Below are 21,646 nucleotides of genomic sequence, written 5' to 3'. Positions count from 1 at the left end.
CTACTATAAGTCATATTATGGATACATCAAATTGGTGGTACGGCCAATGCGAATGCAACAGGTCTACATATGCTTTTACAAAAACTTTTAAATGTTCAAGTTGTGACCGTCTCATTTTATTCGTAACTCCAAGGTTATTTTTTTATTTTTTAAATTAAAGTCTATGCACATTGGATCAGATATTGAATAACTCTATATTTAACTTTTTTATGTTATTTTCTTTTTTAAGTAGATACCGAATAAAGTTTGGTGTCATTGATGATTCTCACTGTACATATTTTGTAGTCTTTGACAAGGAGGCAAAACAAATTTTGGAAAAGCGCTGTGTAGAGATACTTGATCCATTCCTATTGGTAAGATCTAACCAATATTTATTTCTAAAAATATTAGTGAAGATGTTTTTAAGGGTAATTTTTATATTATTTATTATTAATATATTATGCAATACCCTGCAGAAAGGAGATCTATCGGATACACATGATACACATACACTCTTACTCAACCTAATTATAATATAAGACTTTTCTCCTCATCATTGAAGTTCAAATATATGATAATCCACATTTTTTACCTTCTTATAAAGTTAAGAAGATGACCGATAATGTGGACCTCATAAATAAATTCAAAGAGGCTCACCCTATTCAAATTGTGAGTATAATTATAAGTGTATTTTTTATTAAAAATCAGTTTATTTTTTGTTTTCTTGGTCATTAGTAGTATCTATTTTATAAATAATAAATAATAATTAATTATAATTTTAGGATATTGACTACACCGATAGTTTGCTTCCAATTTCAAAGGCATCCTCAATCATTGAAGGGGAGAAAGTAGAAGGTGCTAAGGTATTTGTTCAAAAAATAAATTTTTTGTTTGTTTGTTCTCTCAAAATTATATCTTAATTTTATTCAAAAAATATTAGTGAGATAAAATCAAAGGTTAGAAAGAAGTCTTTAATTTAACATGGTATTTTGTACAGAATTTGTTGCTTGAATTCTCAAATGAAGTTGCGGCCAACGATGAATCCGAATTGTTAGAAAATGCTATTACACCAACTAAGCGACTATCCTCGGAGTCGGAAGATTCGAAGGTGGAAGGGGAGATACCTCAACTTGCAAGAAGATCAAGATTGAGAATGAAATTTGAGAATTTGGATGCACATGTTTTGGAATCCCTTTTAGAGTCTATCTAATAGAATAATGCCAAGCATATGTTTGTTTTGGTGGAAACATTGTTTTTTCTTGAGTTGTTATTTTTCTTTTGATTCTTTTCGATTTTTATGTTTGGAATTTAGAATATTTTTAAATATAAATTGAAGTTATTTGGTTATTACTTGTGGTTTTATTTTTAATTTGATTCTTACCGTTGATATTCTGATAATTTCTAATTTAATATTTAATGTCATAAAATTATAAATTTTTTCTTTAAATTGTTATTGATACAATTAAGTTAGTTATTAATTTTTAATGTGTACTTATTTTAAAAATAAATTTAATTATATTTTTTAATTAAAGTACTATGTTTAGAATTTTAAATTTAAATTCAAATATACTTTTTTTTTTGAATTTTTGAGTAAGTAATTGAGTTTGAGAATATCTTTTAAAAATTTATATAATTTATAAGCTACTATGTTAATTACAAATGATTATAATAAAGTAAATAGAATTATCAGTATTATTAAGATGTGAAGTTATTTATACTATTTAAAAAAATTAATTTGACATTTTTCTATATTTAATTCTATTTCTAATGTTGTTCCGACAAAATTGACTTAATTTAGTATTTTAAAAAATTTAAATATTTTTTCTACATTTACGTAATTTATAAGGTTATTAATTTTTAGATTATAGTTAATTTTATTTATTTTTATCAGCAAATAATAAAGTTAATACTATTTATGATGAAACTAAAAAAAATTATTTTTAAATTAACAAATATTTATATTCCTAATGGACAAAGAACGTTTGATTAGAAAATTTTATTTAAAAATTTTAAATTTGCACTAGATAATTAGAAAATTCTATTTAAAAATTTAAAATTTAAAATTCTAATACTAATTTCTAATTAAGTGACTTCTTAACCATTTTGATTTTTAAATTTAAATATTTTTATTTGTCACATTTATAAATTTTTTCTGTTTACTTCGTTTACATTGTTATTTTTTTTTTGTCTTATCTTAGCACAACAATAGAGGTACTTTCATTTTTTTCTCTCTTTTTACTTATGTTGTCTCAACATAAATGAGACATAGACATATAGATACACAAGAGTACATAGACATAAATTTCTATTAGCCTTTTGATGTAAAATTTAGTATAAAATTGACATACTATTATTACAGTTATATATGTTCTTATTTTTCCATGTCTCTTTCCTTATGGTTCAAGAATATTATAGACTTCAAACTCTTTTATTTGTATTTTATTTGAATAAAGATAAAACAATATATTCAACACATTTATTATATAATGACGATGATAGTATTATACTAAACTCAAAAAATTTATGAATATAAAAATATTATTTTTAATTTAACATATAAAATTTAAATATAAGCATGTAGATCACACGGGTTTAACACTGATATTTAACATTGCTTCAATATAATTTAAATAGTATAATACTACAATTTTTTTTAACTAAAATGAGCAAAACTAAGAATTACTACTCCGATCCAAAACACTTCTTTACTTATAATAGGTTTAAGTTATCATCCTTACTTACATAGTTACATTATTTTATTTATGATTATTTAATTTTTATTTATTTATTTAATCATTGTATTATCAACTTAAGTTAGTTTTTTTTTGAAAATCCAAAATTTAAAAAATTATATAATTTAAATCGATATTAAAAATGAAATGAAAGAGATCAAAATCAAAGTAGTTTGAACTGATGTGATTTTTCCTTGAAAAACAAACCAAACCCTAAATCATAGTTTAATAATGGCAGAGCTAAGTGCGGCCGCAACCTTCACACCCAGCGATGAAGAACTCATTCATTTTCTTTCCGACAAGGTGAAAGGCCAATCAATGGACGAGGACGCCGCCATCAACATCCACGAATGTGAATACTTGTACGGCCGCAACAAGAACCCTTGGGACATTTGGCGTGACTTCGCCGGCGACGTTGATGCCGGCAGGACCGCCCTTTTCTTCTTCTCTCCCAACAAAAAGCACCATTCCACCGCCTCCCGCCCCATCGGAGCCGGCGTCTGGGAAGCTGAAGCTGAAACCATTGACGGCGAAGGAATCGTTGGCAAGGGCAAGAACCGCCGTATTGGGACCAAGAAATGTTTCGTCTTTGATAAGAGTGGCACCTCCTACGATGGTGCATGGATCTTGCATGAATACACTCTTCATGGATCGTCGCTCCACACTAATACTTCAGTAATTACCACTAATCAATGCCTCTAGTCTCATTAAAGAGTTCAAAATTTCTCTTCATATACTTGTGTGTATATGATCAAATTTTTGCTAACATGTGTCTTTTAATATTAATTTTGATCATTATCATTAACATTCTTCGTCTTTAAATGTTCTTACTAAAAAAGAGAAGGAATGCAGTGCTACAGTATTTATTAATCAAATAAATTTTAATTTTTTATTTATTATATTTTATTTTAATTATTTAAATTTAACATTTAAAATATTTTATTTTTTATTTTTAATAATAAATTAATTTTTAAGAAATCCTATATTTCTTATTTTTAGAATCTATTAGCATTCGCCTTAGTAAATACATTAATCTCATTAAAAAAAAGTTAATATTACCTTTTAATATTAGTATATACCTGCTAAATTTAGATTTTATTTATAAGTATTCTAAAAACTTTCTCAATATTTAAGCATTTTTCTTTCATCCAATAAAATGTGGCAATATCTAAATTATCATCGTGTAAAAGTATTTTCATTTTTCAAGTAAGTCTCCATCGTTGTGTTGGTAGCAGGTGGATAATAGCTATGTTATATGCAAATTGATAAAGAATGTAGAAGGTGAAGCTCATCCAGTTGAGGTGCAGTTTGGAGACAAAAGAAAAAGGCATGCGCAATCCGCCACCACCAGCGGCGTTCAAATTGATGTTAACGCTCCTCATTCATATGTAAGTGCTCAACGCATTGAATATAATATACATTACATGAAACTTTGTAGGTGGTGCTGACCACTTGTCATATATATTTTAAGAGAAATACTAAAGAACAAGAGGTCCAATTCATACCAAATGAACTTGGCAGGCGAATGTTGTTGGAAAGGTTTGAGGGTAAGTATGTCTATAATTTATTTTAAATATGTATTTATATTTTAATATATATTTTATATTAGTAGCTGATAGCATAGTTTATTAAATAATTTGGTATACGTATATACATTTTACTTCAAAGTACATTCTGTTATATTAGGAAATATGATGAGGATGGTTTAATTCTTTCTTTCATTGTTAAACAAGGATTACCAATCACGAACGAGAACCTCATCAGAAACCTCATGCAGCTGCAAGGGGGAACAAGAAGAGGTGGAAAAGGCCTCTAATTATTGCATAAGACCAAAAGATGTCCTACTTACATATAATAAACTTGTTAATCATATTTTTCTTAATTAAATGGATTTCATGATGCAATGTTTACAACTTACAACATTTAAACATTAGTAGTAGATCTTTAGTTACTATTAATATCAATCGTTCTTTTTTTCTTTCTTAATAGAGAAAAAATAAGAAAAAAGTATAGGTAAATAATAAAAATATTAAACAATGTGAACAATAAATATATTGGATGTTCATTTCACTGGGTGTGCGAATAGTTATTCTAATATTAAGATTTAGATAGATAATTTAGAGGTGTAGTGCATTTTAATTTGATCGGTGATTATTCATGTTGTTCAAAAATATTATTAGTTACCTAGCGTTACCCAAAACATAATGAACAACCAGAAATCAAAGTAGTGAGCAGAAACCTCATCCTCATTTTATGTTCACTTTAACTACTAGCAGTAGATGTTTGATTACAATTACTTAATTTTATGTTCACTTCAACTATATCTTGATAATATAAGCAAATAATACATGATGATATTTTTTTATTTAATTTTGGGAACAAACTGATATTATTATAAGATGGATGAAATGTATTCTTGATAAATTAGCAATATGCCTAGTTACATTAGTAAACTACTATTTTATAAAATTGAGAGGCCACTTTAATATCTAAAATTCAATCTCGAGAACCATAACAGTGTAATTAAAATCTCAGACATAAAAAAATAAACGTTATAAAACTATTATAGATATTTAATATTATATATGAACATAACATTAGTAAACTTGATTCTTTTACTTTTATTTGTTTATTGCATGCATTAACTTAAGTTAGTCTTTTTTTTAGAAAATTCAAAATTTAAAGATTTATATAATTTAAATTAATTTTAAAAATGAAATCAAATAGATCAAAATAAAGTGATTTGAAGTTTTGAACTAATGGTTATTCTTCAAAAGCCGTAGCATGCTCTAACAACCCTATTTAAGATGTTTTGGTTGAAAGCCAGCCAAGTGTAAAGTGAATCTTAGCTTTAAGTTAGTTTATATTTTATGTTGTTATAATATTTAATTGAATTTAATATAATTTTGAATTTAATTAACATGTTGAATTTTATGTTTATGAATTTATTACATCTAATATTATGCATTTATTTTAGAGGTAATTAATGAATGTAAAATAAGATAATTTTAGATTAATTTTTATTGTCTATTCTCAAACATTTTCAAAATTAAAATAACCAGCAGAAACCTTACGTTACTCTTAGTTCTTGGACATTATTCAAGATTCTAGATTGAAGTAGCAGGAACAACTTATAATTTATTATGAGTCCAAACCATGAATTTAATAAAGCCAATAATTAAGTCTATTGAATAGAAATATTAAATTTAAAATCTATACAAAATTGATTTTGTTTATACTTATTCTTATAGTTTTTTCGTTTCTTTTCATCTTGTAATTCTTACTTATCGCTTATCTTATTTTGTATTTTTTAATTATGGATGGAAATCAAAACAGAAGAATAATATTGAATATGAAATGCCATAGAATGCATATTAATATTCGTGTGTGTTCCTGTCACACCATACAAATATGGCTAGGTAGGGAATAATAACATAATACAACTAACATTCTATAACTTTACATTGTGTAACATGTAAGCATTATTCTCCAAGCCTTCAGCTTCAAGACCTAACAAACAAGAGTGCTGAAGCTGGCAAAAAATGCTCAGTTATCTTCATTCTCTGCTGAATTATGTATCCTTTTCCCTCTGCTTCTTCCTTCGTGTATTTCCACTGTATGTATCTACATCTACATACATAATATCATTTGACATGTTTAACTAAATCAACTTCACATAAAACAACTGTACGTGAGTTACTTTACTTTACTAGAGAATAATAGCTGCACAATTTCCTAAATGCAGATCATGAATACACCATGCACGTGCAAGATATAATTAAGTTCCCTATACATGAGACATATATACACAAAATTATACTAATTTATGCGATGTATTATTATTATTATAAGTAGTAGTGATTTGCAATGCCATAGGTAGCAGGATACCATGATATCAGTGTTCCATCTTGGCAAATCGGCCCTTGACTCTTATCCTGCTTTGTGCCCGAACTTTTCGTGATTCATATCTTATGTGCTTCTCATATCTGTTTGTTTTCCATGTCAAGAAGCAATGTCAATTTAATAAGATGTCTAAGGAAGCTCATAACTTTATATATGAACAGAATATAAATTCTGTAACACCAGCATTTTCCCTAAAAGTCTGTGTAGAACTCTTCCAACTCAACAATTTTGAGAAAATATGTTGCATAGAACTATGTTTACTTGTCAGTGAAAACTCAGGTGCAGTCGATTTTATGTGAAGTTGATAGCTGAGAGCCGTTAGATCATCTAACAGCTCTCAGTTATCAACTTCACGTGAAGTTGACTGCATCTGGTTTCCACCTTACTTGACATCTCAGGAGATTCTGAAGGACTGAAATCCAAAAACAATTACTAATGACCGATATTACGATTTTAACCGCAGCTTTTATAAGTGGTAAGAACTCAGTTATTCCATCCATCCTAATTTTCCTTGTAACACAAAGATTGTTGAGTTTAAAAGCACACCAACAAAGCAAGGGATGAAGCAATAGGAATACCTTCTGGTTTTCTTCTTTTGCTTGTACCGTAACAAAGCAGAATCTCTTTCTTGACTTGTTAACTCACATGGAGTAGCTTTTGGAACAACTGATACAGTTTCGGATTTGAAAGATATGGGTGTTTTCCCCTCATTGTTCTCCGAAACTGCAGAAGTTGGATGTTCAACTGCAACTTCTTCATTCAACAATGTATTCAGAGGAACAACTTGATTCATAGGTTCACTGCTTCTTCTATGCCACTGAAATACACAATCAATAATCATTACAGCAGGGAATTGGTAATAAAAACAAGTGCAATAGAAGGTTTAATTACCTCATAAGAAGGGAATTTATCAGTCTTGAAATCATGTTCAAGATCTGTGGACATGTTCCCTGATTGCAAGTATTGTTGTTGTTCAGTGTCTAAGTCTAAAGGCTCAGACTTTGCGAGTTCACGAAGCTGACTAAGAATCTCTTCTCTATGTCTCCCACAAGAAGACTTGCGATTCTGATTCAATAACAATCAATACCCTGAACCAAGTCAACAATCATAGAGCAATATACATAGATTTTCAATGTGTTCTTAACACATTCAAAACAATCCACACTCCTACTCAAACACCTGCCTCAGAGATAATGAAACACACACAAAAACAAAAGACAAGAACTATGTCTCTATCTTGAAACAAATTTGCTCAATGTTCTATCCATCCAAAAACAAAAATTGACATATTCACCGACACGAATTTCTCAATTGTTATAGAAAATGGAGCATGAATCAGAACATACCTTGGGGAGTGGAGGAACCTCCATAGCCTGAAAGTTATGAGAAGGAGCAGAAGAAGAAATCAAATCATCGAGACTAACAACAGAAGGAGCATCCCAAACGAAGAAATCTGAAAAGCCTTCAATCTCACACCCCATAAAGTCGTCAGCAGAATTCTTTTCCCCTCCTCCTCCATCACCACCACCACCACCATCACCATAAAGCAGAGCCTTTTTCCCAACATCTTCAAACCCCAGAATGGTTAAAAGCTCCGAAACGGAAGGGCAAGCAGTGAATCCTTCAAGGGGACCTCTCTCGTGTACGGTTGGAAGAGAAAGGTTGTGACTTTCCCAGTCACAATTATGGCAGAGAACAGAGGATTCCGTGGAACAGAGTATGGAAGCAGGGGAATCGTAGCAAGAGTCACAGAGAAGAGTGCGTGTGTGCTTCGAGAAGAGCTGGTTTGTTGAATGAACCTCGCGGTCACATTTGAAACAGAGCTTCGCTGAATCTGCTCTGCAGTACAGAACTGATCTGGAGCTGTTGCAGTAATCGCATGGTGATGGTGTTGAAGCTTTATCTTGTTGTGTGTGTGATGCAGAGTGTGTTGAATTTTGATGAGAACCAGTCATGGCTTCTTTGTATGAGTTCAAATCTCAGAAAAAGAAAGGGTTTTGAGAGAGAAAAGTTAGTTGGGTTGGGTTGAATATGAGAAGAGAAAAGAGGATATGGCTTCAAATCAGCGCTATTGAGAATGAGAATTTTGGATCAACCACCTACTTAGCTACATACACTCATTACTATTTCTTGCACAGCAAGAACTAAAATCAACACCAATTTTTTCCTTTTTTTTTTTTGTATCTGTCACTTAAGGTTGGTACAGAAGTATTCATTTAAGAAAAATGATAGATGGTTGATATTTTTATTTTTATTTTATATTTAAATTAATATTAATAAAAAAGAGTAATATTAGAAAATTAATTTTTTTAATTATTTTATTTTATTTATTTTAAATTCTAAATCATAAATTATTAATTGTGAATTTTATAATATTAAATTGATTAATATTGATTAACTAAAAATTAGTTATTTATATTTTTTTATTAAAAATATTAACTTCTTAATATTTATCTTAATTTAATTTGTATTGATATATTTGTATTTTTTAGAAATTAAAATAGAATTAAAAAAAAACGAGTGTTAGGGACTTTTAAGTTAATTGTTAATTAATTGTACGGTTTGGTATATAAAATATTGAGGTTAAGAAGAGAGCCCAGCAAAAGAGGAATGAAGTCAAAGAGAAAAGTTCATTAGTGGGTTTTACCGTTTTACTCAAAATAGAAAACATAATTTAATAAATGAAAACTAGAATGGTATCGAATCTTGTGCTTTTGAGTTTTTGACTTGGCTTTTTCTATAATCAACGAGTGATAATATAGCTGGACAGATAAGACATTTACATTTATTTATTTGTATTTTAAATACTAGAATAAATTATTGTTTTTATTCAAATGATTTTATGAATAAATAAATTTAATTTTATATTTATAAAATATGAATAAATCATCATTATTTTTTTTTTTATCAAATATAAGAGACTCGAATCCGTAATCTCGTAATTGAGTATCTGAAAACTATGTCATTTGAGCTATAATTCATTGGCTATAAATCATCATTGTTATTTATCAATAAAATTAACATTTGAATAATTAATACATGAAGTTTTTTTATGGGTATATTATTTAAGTAATTACTCAAATGAAGATGATAAAAATATCTTTTTATAAAAAAAAACTTTATTTAAAAATATGATTTATTTATTTAAATACACTTTAAATAAAAATAACACTTTTATAATATATTAAAATTTAACCATACAATCCATTATCTAAGAATAAAAAAATATCTTTAAATAAAAATAATTATAAAATTTTTATGATAATATTTACCTATTATTTATTTACAAATAAATTTGTCTAAGCATTTTAAATTCTTGCGAGTAAAATAGTTGTTTATTCTAAATACGATTATTTAAAGAATTATTTTTGCTACCTTTATTTTTATATGGGTATTGAAATATCAATACATTACCCATAATGTTAAATTGTTAATACATTCTCTAATGATTTAGTATCAAATTTCAAATAAAAAACAATATAATTTTTATTTGAGAAGAAAATATCCCTTCATAAGTTATTATGTATCTATAAACACTGATACTATAAATAGCGCAAAAAACATATATAAGCCAACGGTGAGCAGATATTACGTGAATCTGCCAAGTTGAAAATTGATTCATTAATCAACCAAAGCAATTCTCTATACAATTCAAACTAGCTTAGATCGAATTGCATTTGTATATAAATCGAATCGAATCAGCTCGAATTATTTGGCAAAATTCACAATTCGAACCATGTTGGTTCGAACTCATCCCATACACAATTCGTAGTGTTGGTTCACGACAGAGGATCCATTAAGAAGAAAATTCGTTCCGGTGTGAAGTTCACTGATAAGGATCCTCTGTGTATGATCGTCAGGTCTACTACGAGGTATGAGAACCTTGTTAGCTCTGTACTGCTGAAACTTGGTCTAGAAGGTGTGAAACGGGTTAAGAAGTTTTTCTATCGCATTCCAATCACGATGCTCCAGGAAACCGTTAAGTATGATTGTTTTACGATCGGGAGTGATGAGGATTTGCAGGTCATGTTTCATTGTCGCTGGCAGTTTCCAGAGGGGAGGACACTTAAACTGTTGGAAAAGTTGGTTGACGTGGTATCCAGCTCGGGAGGTTCGAACCGGCATACCACCACTTTAGCCACGGTAGCCGGTTCTAGCTCCAGACCTGCCGTTGCTTCTTCCTCCGTCCCTGCGTACGAGCCACCCATCCAACCTGTTGCCTCCCCTTCGTTCGCTGTTGATCTCAACGGCAGTGTAGGCGACGAGGTTGGAACAGGAGAATTTCTGCGAACCTCTTTACAGTGTGCTGCACCAGCTGGGGTTGGAGATGGATTTTTGGATGATCCAGATGACGATGATATCGAGCCGGATATGATTGCTGATGACAGTGGCGATGATGTCGGAGCAAGTGAGCCTGCTGGGGCGGGTGGTGGTTTTAGCTCTGGAACATAGGAGTACCCTCCACATTTTTCCTCTTTGGACTTGGATGCCATGAGGTAGGAGGGGGTTCCTGGGCAGCCGGCTGGATTTGGCGCTAGAGATGGCGAAGGGTCTACAGGTCTGACAGAGTTTCAGGTTGGTCAGCAATTTCAGGATAAAGATGAGGCCCTGTTAAGTGTGAAGACTTACAGCATCCGTTGAGGGGTACAGTACAAGGTCGTGGAATCTGACTATCGCCGGTATGTGGGCAAGTGTTCTGGGTTCGGGAATGGGTGCACCTGGTTGATTCGCCTGAGTCTCCGACAGCGCAAGGGCCTTTGGGAAGTCAAACGCTACAATGGACCGCATACGTGTCTCGCCACCTCCATCTCCAGCAACCACAGGAGTTTGGATTACCATGTGATATCGGCATTCATTATGCCAATGGTTAAGGCTGATGCATCCGTCAGCATCAAGGTGCTCCTAAATGCCACCGCCGCACACTTTGGTTTTAGGCCGACGTATAGGAGGGTCTGGTTGGCCAAGCAGAAGGATGTTGCCCTCATCTATGGTGACTGGGATGAGTCGTACAACGAGCTTCCAAGGTGGGTTTTAGGAGTCCAGTTGACGATGCTTGGTACTGTTGCAGTCCTTAGGACGAGTCCTGTTCGTGTTGGTGGACAACTGGACGAGTCTCAAGCTTATTTTCACAGACTATTCTGGACGTTTCCACCGTGTATCGAGGCATTCCATCATTGCAAGCCCCTAGTTAGTATTGACGGCACCCATCTCTATGGCAAGTATGGGGGAACGTTGCTTGTCACGATTGCACAGGACGGGAACTCCAACATACTCCCTGTGGCATTTGCATTAGTCGAGGGTGAGAATGCTGAGTCGTGGGCCTTCTTTCTCTCCGACTTGCGTGAGCATGTGACATCGTAGCCGAATCTGCTGGTTATATCGGACAGGCATAACGGCATCAAGGCCGCGCTTGAGGCTCCTGACGGAGGATGGTTACCTCCGTCTGCATACCGGGCATTCTGCATTTGACATGTAGCGGCAAATTTTGCCCTAACCTTCAAGGGCAAAGACGCAAGGAGGCTACTTGTGAATGCAGCGTACGCTAAGACCGATGTCGAGTTTCATTACTGGTTTGATATTCTGAGGTTTGAAGACCCGGCAATGTGTGAATGGACGAACCGGATTGAGTATTCATTGTGGACACAGTATTGTGATGAGGGGCGTAGATTCGGACACATGACGACGAATATCTCTGAGTGTGTGAACTCAATCCTTAAGGGTGTCAGAAACCTACCTGTGTGCTCGCTAGTGAAGGCAACATACGGAAGGTTGGCCGAATTATTTGTTCGCAAAGGGAGAGAGGCTGAGGCGCAACAGGAACCGGACAACAATTTACTCAGCACTTGGTCAAGTGTATAGAGGCCAACTTGAAGATGGCTAGATGCTTCACGGTGACTTTGTATGACAGGGATAACTCCGAGTTCACCGTCGCAGAGACGACTCCTACTGGTTCTTTCTCACTGGGTAGCTACAGAGTCTCGCTTGCATCTCAGACATGTGACTGCGGATACTTCCAGGCACTTCATTTCCCGTGTCCCCACGCACTGGCATGCTGTGCCTACTCACGGCTTACATGGGAGCCTTACGTCCACCAGGTGTATCGTCTTAGTTCGGTCTTCAGTGTGTATCGGATGGGTTTCACACCTCCCATTCCGGAGGGTTTCTGGCCACCATATGACGGGCCGACTGTCATCCCAGACCCGAATAAGAGGCGTGCAAGAGAAGATCGTCCGAGGTCCACTCGGATACGGACCAATATGGACGAGGCAGACCCGAACCGGCCAAAGAGATGTGGGCTTTGTCGGCAGTCCGGCCACACACGTTGGAGTTGCCCACAGCTCCAAGGAGCAGAGTACACAGAGGGACATGATTAGGTGTATTGCTAGCTTTCGTACTTTTGTTATTTCAATTTCGCGTTTAGATTCTAGTATTTTCGGTTTTCTTACTTGTAGTTGGTAAATGATAAAATTTGTTAATTGTTAGTGTGATGTACTGTGAATGGGATCATAATTGATGAATATATTTTGTTTCCGGAGTTTTAAACGAAATGTATTTTGAATGCACACCGGAATAACAAACTCTACGAGTTAAATTAAGACATTAGGCAGAAACTATGCTAGTAACAGAAATTAGTATGGAACGAATTGTGAGTAATTCGAACCAATCTGGTTCGAATTACTTGGGGAGTGGTTCACCTGTGTAATTCGAACCTAGCTAGTTCGATCTATGCTAGTTGTAGTTCAAACCAAATTGGTTCGATTTATTTATTATTGTAGTTCGAACCAAGCTTGTTCGAATTACATAGTAATGTGTTTTGGCTGATTCGTGAAACAATTTTCAGTTTGGCTGATTCGTGTTATTTTTTTGCTCCCTTGGTTTATATATGTTTTTTGCCCTATAAATATGAATATGAATACAATATAAAATTACGCATCAATCAGTATTATGTTGTTAAAATCTTATGCATATTTTTATAATATTACTATTATCATGGTTAAATATCTCTAATAATACGTATTTAATTAATGTCACAGAATATATTCTTAAATACTTATAAGTTTTCATTGAATAAATTATATCTTCTGAACTTTTTTCTTCTTTTTTAATATTTTTTGGTTTATTAGTGACTTTTACTTAGTCTTTGGATGGGCATATCCCTAAATTGGACTGAAGTGTATCTCTTATCCGCAATTAGAAAACCAACAAACTATAAAGAAAAAGTTGAAAGTTACTTCAAAAGGATTTGGTGGCTTTTCTTTTGAAGATGATTACTTGCTTTCTAACCTATTTTTTGGACTTAGTTTTTTGAATGGCTAATTGCTATTTAAAAAAAAAAAGGGTAAGAGGGTAAACGTAACATTTTTTCCATAAAAAATTATTATAGTTCACCTTTTCCTCGTGAAAACTGTACGACTGATTTCCAACATCTAGATAATACATCATTACAATATAACTTGTAATTATTATTTTCTTTTATTGGAAGAAATGAATTTCTTTATAAAAAAAACTCAATTACAAGAGACAGTAATTTCAGCATTATAGCAATGCCCAACAAAATGATAGACAAGGACTGTTAAGTATGCATACATACAGAAAATAAATTGTCCATAAAATTTAATAATTTTCTAAATTCTATAAAATTCTGTGATTTTCCAACAGTTCTTGTACCTTGCTTCGAATTTTGCCTATAAGAGGAATGAAGATAGCCTCCAACACATTTATTAATCGAAAATAAAGAGTTTTATTACAACTTCCTATTGGCATGTTGCACTAAAGCTCCTAAAAATCTTTTTTTTTTTTAAATTTGATAAAATTATAAAACAAAAGTAAATAAAGAGAAAAACTTAGAATCATAAAAAATAGTAATTTTTATTTAATAATTTAAAATGTTTATAACTTTTTGTTAAGTTAAATTGTTTCTATTGGAATGGCAACTACCAAAAAGAGATTAAAGATAACCACGGAAAGGGTGGGAGATATCGTTTTCAGAGAGAAGGGTAGCATGGCAATTGGCATGGATATTTGATGAGTGTGGGCCAAGGGCCTTTTCAACCGAACTTGCTGGAAAAATATTATGGGCCCCCCACCTTCCTCTTCCTTCTTTTTTCTGACCCATCAACCACAATGTCACTGCAGTGGCTAAATCCTCATACTCATAAATATTTTATGACCAGGCCACCGTAGACACTCATTAAGATGAAATTTGTCCTCTCTTCCTCAGCAAAGTTGATAGGACCCACTTCCATCCACATTTACACTTCCCACTTCACACTCTGGATTGAATATTGATTTGCAACGTAGTCATGGTTCAAAAACGTGACAATTAAATTATAGTTGCTCTTGTTATCGTCAGCTATCTATTTCAGTAGGAATAGAACATGACATAGCCCCTTCTTGTGGTAATCGAACAAGACATGCTTCTAGCCTTCTACTACGTACAATCTATGAATCTGATAAGATTCACATACCCACTTGTAACAATGAAAAAATGGCCACAATAACACCGAGGAGGGGACACCTCCCAAAAAAGAACACCTAGGAAGGGGTCCGAGACAACTCGGAGTCAAGGATTTAATATTACCGAATTGACAAAGTGATTAATTTTTCTGGTCCATTGTATCATAAATGTCTTATCCCAATTTTACACTTTTCTAGCACTTATATATACATACATAAGCCTTGCGTATTTCCCACGTAATCACTAGTCCGATTGAAATAGCAATTTCCCACTTTTCCATCTTTAGTAGTAATAATCGTGTTATAAATTACAAGTCAATTAGAATGCTTAATCATGTTCCAATTTCTTTTCTTTCCCTTTAACTTCATTAGTTCATTACATAGCGGCATCTATAAGAAATCTAGGTGAACCCACCTAATCTAGCATCAGAGAAATTGATCTGTCCTTGACCTTTTCTTTTTGGCAATTCCAGTGTCATCAGTTTAGAAAAGTACTATAATTTGGGTGTCCCATCTTTCTTATCCAAATTATTAATTACATAATGATTTTCTCTTTCCACTTCACCGAAAGAATTAGGGAATGAGAGAAAAAAAAAATAAAGGGTGTATATCACAGCCATCCACAATGGACCTCATCCACAGAATATGCCTATAATAAACAAAATCAAGATGATTTCTTAAATGAAACAGTGGCATGTCCAAAAACAAAATGGAAAAGGTGAAAGAGAAATTTTGGGAGAATTCATGATTTTACTTCACTATCACCACTCACCAGCATCATTACTAGCTTTCTGGTGCTGAAATTCTGCGGGTGTTATACGAACCACAGTTTCTGCATTTGTGACCAAATAGGTGAAAGGAAACCCTGCCTGAATTGTTACAATCATTGCACAGAATAGAAACCTGCAAAACACCCCAGCAACCTAGTATTTATATTTTTCATAAAAGCATACCAAAGTTTGGTAAACAACTATCAATTTTTTTTTTTAGAAGAAGATATTATTATTATATGATGAGAAAGTAAAGAAATATGCATTCCCCACCTACAAATAGCAGTAACCCTTTGTAAAACAGGCTGATATAGTGATATGACTTGTATTATTAGTTTATTACTAAAGAGGCATTAACTAGCTGAGATTTTTTTTTTTTACAAAAGATTTAGTGTATTATAGGATTGTTGAATTCGGCTACACTGTATAAGCCAATATATCTCTACTAAGTTCCTTAAAAGATTCCACTTAGTAACATATTTTACAGCACGTTGGTATGACATGCATTAGTTAGAGCCTTAGAGGCATTCATTTATCTGAGATTTGGATATAGCAAAAAAGGATTTGGATCCTCTAAATTTTAAATTTCACTTTAGAGAGTAAAGTGTGATCTCTCACCATTTATTTCATAGGTAGGACCAAGAGAAAATATGAGAGATAAACCATTTAAGGGTGAGAGGTTACACTTTTACCCTCTAAAGTAAAAATTCAAAATTTAGAGGATCCAAATTCAGCAAAAAATAGGTGTAGCTTAGAACGGTGAATTTTCCTACAATGTTTATGACATGTTATGCCTACTAAGTTTCATAACAAAACCTCCATACCCTCCTTCATCTTGACCTATTCCGCTAATCCCAATATATCAGAACCATGTTTAGTGAGAATAATATTCTTCATCTTTTATGATGAATCATGCATAACTGAAAAGAATACTATCAACGCACTTCCATGCTTGATGATACACAAATACCAAGGGTTTTAAATCCAGGTAGAAACAGTGCCGTAAACAGGTTATAAAAAATATTCTCACCAAATTATCTGGAACTGAACTGAGTAAGATATTATGTGAAAGCTAACTGGATAAATTTGTCGAGCAATGTTTTTTTTTTTATGACTAGCCTAAAGAGAATCAGACAGTGAAGTAACTACCTCAAAATTATATTCCTCAGGCATGGGAACAGCTTCAATCTGGCTATGCAAATATAACAATGTTAAAGAAAGACATGTATGTAAAAACATCATATATTGAATTTAAAATGTCCTCCAAATCTAAAGAACTATATCAACCAAAATGTAACAAAAACTTTAATTTCATCAATTATTAACAATTTATCATTCAATAGTCATGATATCACTATTGAACTCATTAAGATAGTCACAAAAAAAAAAAATCATTGAATCAACTAAACCAATAAGAAATATTCAATTGAATTAAAAACAATGAGCATAAAAAGTACAACAATTCAGAGTACTAGCAGTAATTGATTGAATTAATTCAATTCATCTATTTCTTCATTGAATTAAAAACAATGAGCACAAAAAGTACAACAATGTAGTGAAATTCAGAGTACTAGCAGTGAAAAGTAGCAGTAATAGCTAAGTCTACAACATGAAAAATAGCTTATATTAGATTTTGGGAGTATCACATGCTCAAAATGGAGTTCCTTTCTATATCAACTTAACTTCCATTAGAAAAATAGCCAAGTCTACAACATGAAAATCACAACCACACAGTACCCTAATTCCCTTCATACATTGGATCAGCCATAACAAAAAGATAAGCTATCACCAGTACAAAGATGAAGATGCCACGGAAATTGGCAAAGAAACCCAGAATTTGATCATCAATTATCTGTAGCAAGACGCAAAAATAAATTCACAAGGTTTATTAGTTTATTACTAAAGAGGCATTAACTAGCTGAGATTTTTTTTACCAAAAGATTTAGTGTATTATAGGATTGTTGAATTCGGCTACACTATATAAGCCAATATATCTCTACCAAGTTCCTTAAAAGATTCCACTTAGTAATACATTTTACACCACGTTGGTATGACATGCATTAGTTAGAGCCTTAGAGGCATTCGTTTATCTGAGATTTGGATATAGCAAAAAATAGGTGTAGCTTAGAACGGTGAATTTTCCTACAATGTTTATGACATGTTATGCCTACAAAGTTTCACAACAAAACCTCCATACCCTCCTTCGTCTTGTCCTATTCCGCTAATCCCAAGATATCAGAACCATGTGTAGTGACCAACAATTTTCGTCTACAAAAATTTGATAGGAAGTTGAACATACCTCCTGATCTAAATGTTCCCAGCTCCGAGACATATCAAAAACTGTCTTTGAGCATATAGGACAGCGATACCTGATTGATATAATCAAAGGCCAGCTTATCAATCAAAAACAATTGCTTATCTCAAAAGGAATCTGATACAAGAAAAGGCTTAATAGGAAGTAACTTAACTGATTTTGCTCTGCCATTTCATAAAAGCAATCCATATGCATTGTGTGTCCACAAGTCATAATTGTGGTACCTTTTATTGAATCAAACAGATACTACCAGCATAAAGCACTACTGTCAGAAACATTTTGAGCAACGATTCTAACTTCTAAGCAAAACTGGCAATCGAAATAGACAAACCTCATAACAGACAGGACAGAAACTCTTCATTGAGTTCTCCACACACGGGTGGTTGCCTTGCAAGTTCACTGAATAGCAAGAGCCTGAATTTCATACAATATTCATAAAACATGTTGAGGAAATTCATGCTAAGTCAGATCACCAAGAACTGCAATACAAATGCTAACACAGGAGGAAACAAAACAAATGAAATACTCCACAAAAAACCTTCACAAGAGAACATACCACATGTCGGACAGTGGAAGAAATTATCACGACCACCAACCCTGAAATTAAGAATTAAGAAGATCTGATATAAACAGAAAGCTCAATGTTTGAGAGAAGAACAACTCATACAGTATCTTCAGTCAGACTCATAATTAAAGAATTCATCAATACACGATTCTAACCTACAAATCCCGCATTCGTCGCAATGGAACTGTCCTTTCTCTGTCTGCAGCAATGAAAAAACATTAGATATTAAGAAAGGGAGTTATACTCCATCACACAAGATAACTAATTGGAATAATAAAAAAAAAAAAAACTTACATTATCATCATAAAATTTGCAAATTTCACAATAATATTCTCCCATGTTGACGCCACAGTTAGCACAGACCTTAGCAGCCTGAGAATCATCGATGTCACAGGTAATGAGGTTATAACTTATAAACAGAATGAACGATTTTCAAATAAAAGAAAACAGAGGACACGAAATTGTACCTCTTGCTCAGTATCACAGATAGAACATATAACCTGAAATTACAGAAACATTCATAATTAGTTACATCCTAAAGCATCTCAAACAGAACAAAATGCTCAATTACGCAGTTCTCTTACTTGCTTAACATCGCGCCTGACAAGTTCATGGCGCTCCTTGGGATCGCTAAGTGAACCCTGAATCGCAAAAACAAAATAAAATAAAATAAAATAAAAACCCGGAGATTGAGAGAGAGAGAGAGGGAACGGACCATGGCGTCGTTGTGGCAGTGACGGCAAGAGAAGATCTGGTTGCAGCATGGAGCTCGAATTTTGCAACGTCTCTTGTAGTGTTCGCACCTAGGGTAAAGCATTCAATGCAATTTATGTATTAAGAAGAAGAAGAAGAAGAAGAAGAAGAAGAAGAAGAAGAAGAAGAATACCCGTGCTGCAATTTCCCAAAGTGTAGTCTAGTTTGAGATTCAGGTGGAGTTGGAAGAGTTGATGCGGAAGAGAACTCTGCCATTTATGAACTGAATGGAGTGGCTCCGCTGCGTGGAAAACAATGGGCGCCACCGAATCGGAGACGGCGGGGGCCAAAACTTTGATCCGCTTTAATTTTTATGAAAAACATAAAAAGTACTAGTATTGTCTTGAACTATTATGATGTTGTGTGTAGTAGTAACCCTGTCAGGAATAAAACTCCCTTGAATTGGTCCAACAATCACATTCAAGAAGGTCTCAACTTGTTAACAAGTATCTTTGTAATTATTTGCCTTATATTAAATAGTCACACAAGGTTCAATTTCTAGCAATAATTGATTTGTGATAGAGAAAAGTCTACAATATGTGGGCTGATTTTTTTTGTTATGGAAAAAAAAGTTGGTGTTGATCAATGAAATGGATATGTGGACAAAAATTTTACTGTTAGTAAAACATAACCTATGTTTTACTTTTGTCTTTGATTTTTTTTTGTTCAGAAAACTAAACAAACGCAGCGTGCGTTTTGTTTTTTTGTAAAGTTTTTAAATTTTTTTTATTTCATTTTAGTCCAAACGCAGTCTACATTTAGTCAGAAATTAATTTGTAAATGGATAACACAATAGTGAAGTGCAAATAAATAGATGCATGGTGTGATGTTCATAAATGTGGAGCTGTGAATATCAGAGACCTGCAAAACGTAGGTAGCGTTTTACAGGCATTAGAAACAGAAAATTGCAGACCCTGCAAAACGCAGGCTGCAATTGGTGAGGGAAGGGAACAAGAAATTGAAACGTGCCCACAGGACCAAGACTTGACCAACTTCGAACTGAGCAAAACGCAGAATGCGTTTGTCAGTGAACCAGAGCCAAATGCAGGTTGCGTTTTGCAGGCTCCATAGCTGCATGCGTGCCACGTGTTTTGGGAGGGGTTCAGCCCAACACAAAACGCAACCCACGTTTGGATTAAAACAAATTAAAAAAATTTTTTAAAATCCTGCACCAACCAAAACGTAAGCCACGTTTGGCCCCTTTCCTGCAAAAAACAAAAAAACAAAAAACAGGCCAAAAATAAAACGCATCTTACGTTTTATGCCTGTCATCATAGTAGGAAAAATTTTCTCCATGCATCCATTACGTTGAATATCACCAAGCTTTAATCCATATAAAAAAAAGACCCACATTTAGTGGTAGGCATATTTTTTTTTTTGAAATAACAAAACGCAGCTTGCGTTTTGCTTTTTGTGTCAGTTTTTTTTTAGAAGATGCAAAACGTAGGCTACGTTTCATAAAAAAGAATTTTAATCAAGAGTCCTGCCTATAAATACGAAGCAAGACTCGTTCAACTTGCCTCACTCCACTTTTACTCATCTTATTCTTCTTTCTTGCACATATGTCGTAGTTCTTAGTTTTTTTTTTTTTTTTGCAGTTAGATGTGTCAAAAAAGTTGGATTAAGTGAGGTTGAAGTTATAGAAAATATTGCAAATTTGCGAGTGTATTTATAACGGTGAATGTCCGTTGCAATTTGTTATTCCATGTACCATGAATTTTGTAGAGTTGCAAAATGAACTTTGTAATAACATTCAAAGCCACATTTCGAAAAGGGCGAGTAACATTTTATACAGGAATCTTGTACAAGTATTTGGTGAGCTGATACAGTTTCAAATAATGCACATCACTGGCGATGCCAGTATGCAACAGATGTTATGTATTTATCAATAAATCCGATTTCACGTGCCGATGATAAAGCCATACGTTGAGTTCGAACAGCAGCCAGGGTTGGGCGCAGTTGGCGAGGAGGTCAATGTTGATGAGCTCGGAGATATAGATTGGGAGAAAGATAATAATAACAGTGAAGAGGAGTTCGAAGCCAACTATGAAGTCGATGACGAAAACGATGACGGAGACTTGGCAGGTAATCTGGCAGTGCAGAATGAAGCGGATGCGATTGTAAGCCAGCACCCGTTTGGTGTTCCGTCTTTTATGCGAACTCTAGATCTCGA

General features: G+C 33.3%; 4 protein-coding genes across 5 annotated transcripts; 2 read left to right on the top strand and 2 right to left on the bottom strand.

Annotated features, from left to right (window-relative positions):
- The first annotated feature begins 2,942 nt into the window (after positions 1 to 2,942).
- LOC112805262 (NAC domain-containing protein 91-like) lies at positions 2,943 to 4,527 on the top strand. The gene is made up of 4 exons (XM_025847662.1): positions 2,943 to 3,386; positions 3,947 to 4,099; positions 4,150 to 4,250; positions 4,398 to 4,527. Exons 1-4 carry the CDS (start codon positions 2,943 to 2,945, stop codon positions 4,525 to 4,527), a joined length of 828 nt encoding a protein of 275 aa, XP_025703447.1.
- Positions 4,528 to 6,052: 1,525 nt separating this feature from the next.
- Positions 6,053 to 9,267, bottom strand: LOC112695849 (zinc finger protein CONSTANS-LIKE 13). Its single transcript, XM_025748362.3, has 5 exons — positions 7,961 to 9,267; positions 7,506 to 7,679; positions 7,193 to 7,431; positions 6,600 to 6,697; positions 6,053 to 6,341 (listed from the first exon to the last, which is right to left on the bottom strand). Exons 1-4 carry the CDS (start codon positions 8,567 to 8,569, stop codon positions 6,607 to 6,609), a joined length of 1,113 nt encoding a protein of 370 aa, XP_025604147.1. The 5' UTR covers positions 8,570 to 9,267; the 3' UTR covers positions 6,053 to 6,341; positions 6,600 to 6,606.
- A 1,887-nt stretch (positions 9,268 to 11,154) lies between these two features.
- On the top strand, positions 11,155 to 12,473 carry LOC112805261 (uncharacterized). The gene is made up of 5 exons (XM_072198070.1): positions 11,155 to 11,172; positions 11,265 to 11,404; positions 11,504 to 11,777; positions 11,868 to 11,955; positions 12,091 to 12,473. Exons 1-5 carry the CDS (start codon positions 11,155 to 11,157, stop codon positions 12,471 to 12,473), a joined length of 903 nt encoding a protein of 300 aa, XP_072054171.1.
- Positions 12,474 to 15,406: 2,933 nt separating this feature from the next.
- LOC112695847 (E3 ubiquitin-protein ligase MIEL1) lies at positions 15,407 to 19,942 on the bottom strand. Of its 2 annotated transcripts, XM_072196647.1 has the most exons (14): positions 19,607 to 19,942; positions 19,436 to 19,523; positions 19,305 to 19,361; positions 19,188 to 19,220; positions 19,015 to 19,092; positions 18,876 to 18,919; positions 18,712 to 18,752; positions 18,487 to 18,569; positions 18,310 to 18,401; positions 18,141 to 18,210; positions 17,631 to 17,693; positions 16,991 to 17,029; positions 15,844 to 15,974; positions 15,407 to 15,720 (listed from the first exon to the last, which is right to left on the bottom strand). In XM_072196647.1, exons 1-13 carry the CDS (start codon positions 19,687 to 19,689, stop codon positions 15,855 to 15,857), a joined length of 891 nt encoding a protein of 296 aa, XP_072052748.1. In that variant the 5' UTR covers positions 19,690 to 19,942; the 3' UTR covers positions 15,407 to 15,720; positions 15,844 to 15,854. The 2 variants fall into 2 exon arrangements, with proteins under 2 accessions (XP_072052748.1, XP_025604145.1); XM_025748360.3 differs by lacking the exon at positions 17,631 to 17,693.
- Between the last annotated feature and the right edge of the window lie 1,704 nt (positions 19,943 to 21,646).

This window comes from Arachis hypogaea, chromosome 6 (genome assembly GCF_003086295.3).
Source record: "Arachis hypogaea cultivar Tifrunner chromosome 6, arahy.Tifrunner.gnm2.J5K5, whole genome shotgun sequence".
Lineage (NCBI taxonomy): Eukaryota > Viridiplantae > Streptophyta > Magnoliopsida > Fabales > Fabaceae > Arachis > Arachis hypogaea.
Note: the sequence above shows the minus strand (reverse complement) of the source record. Positions and strands in the feature narration are given on the sequence as shown.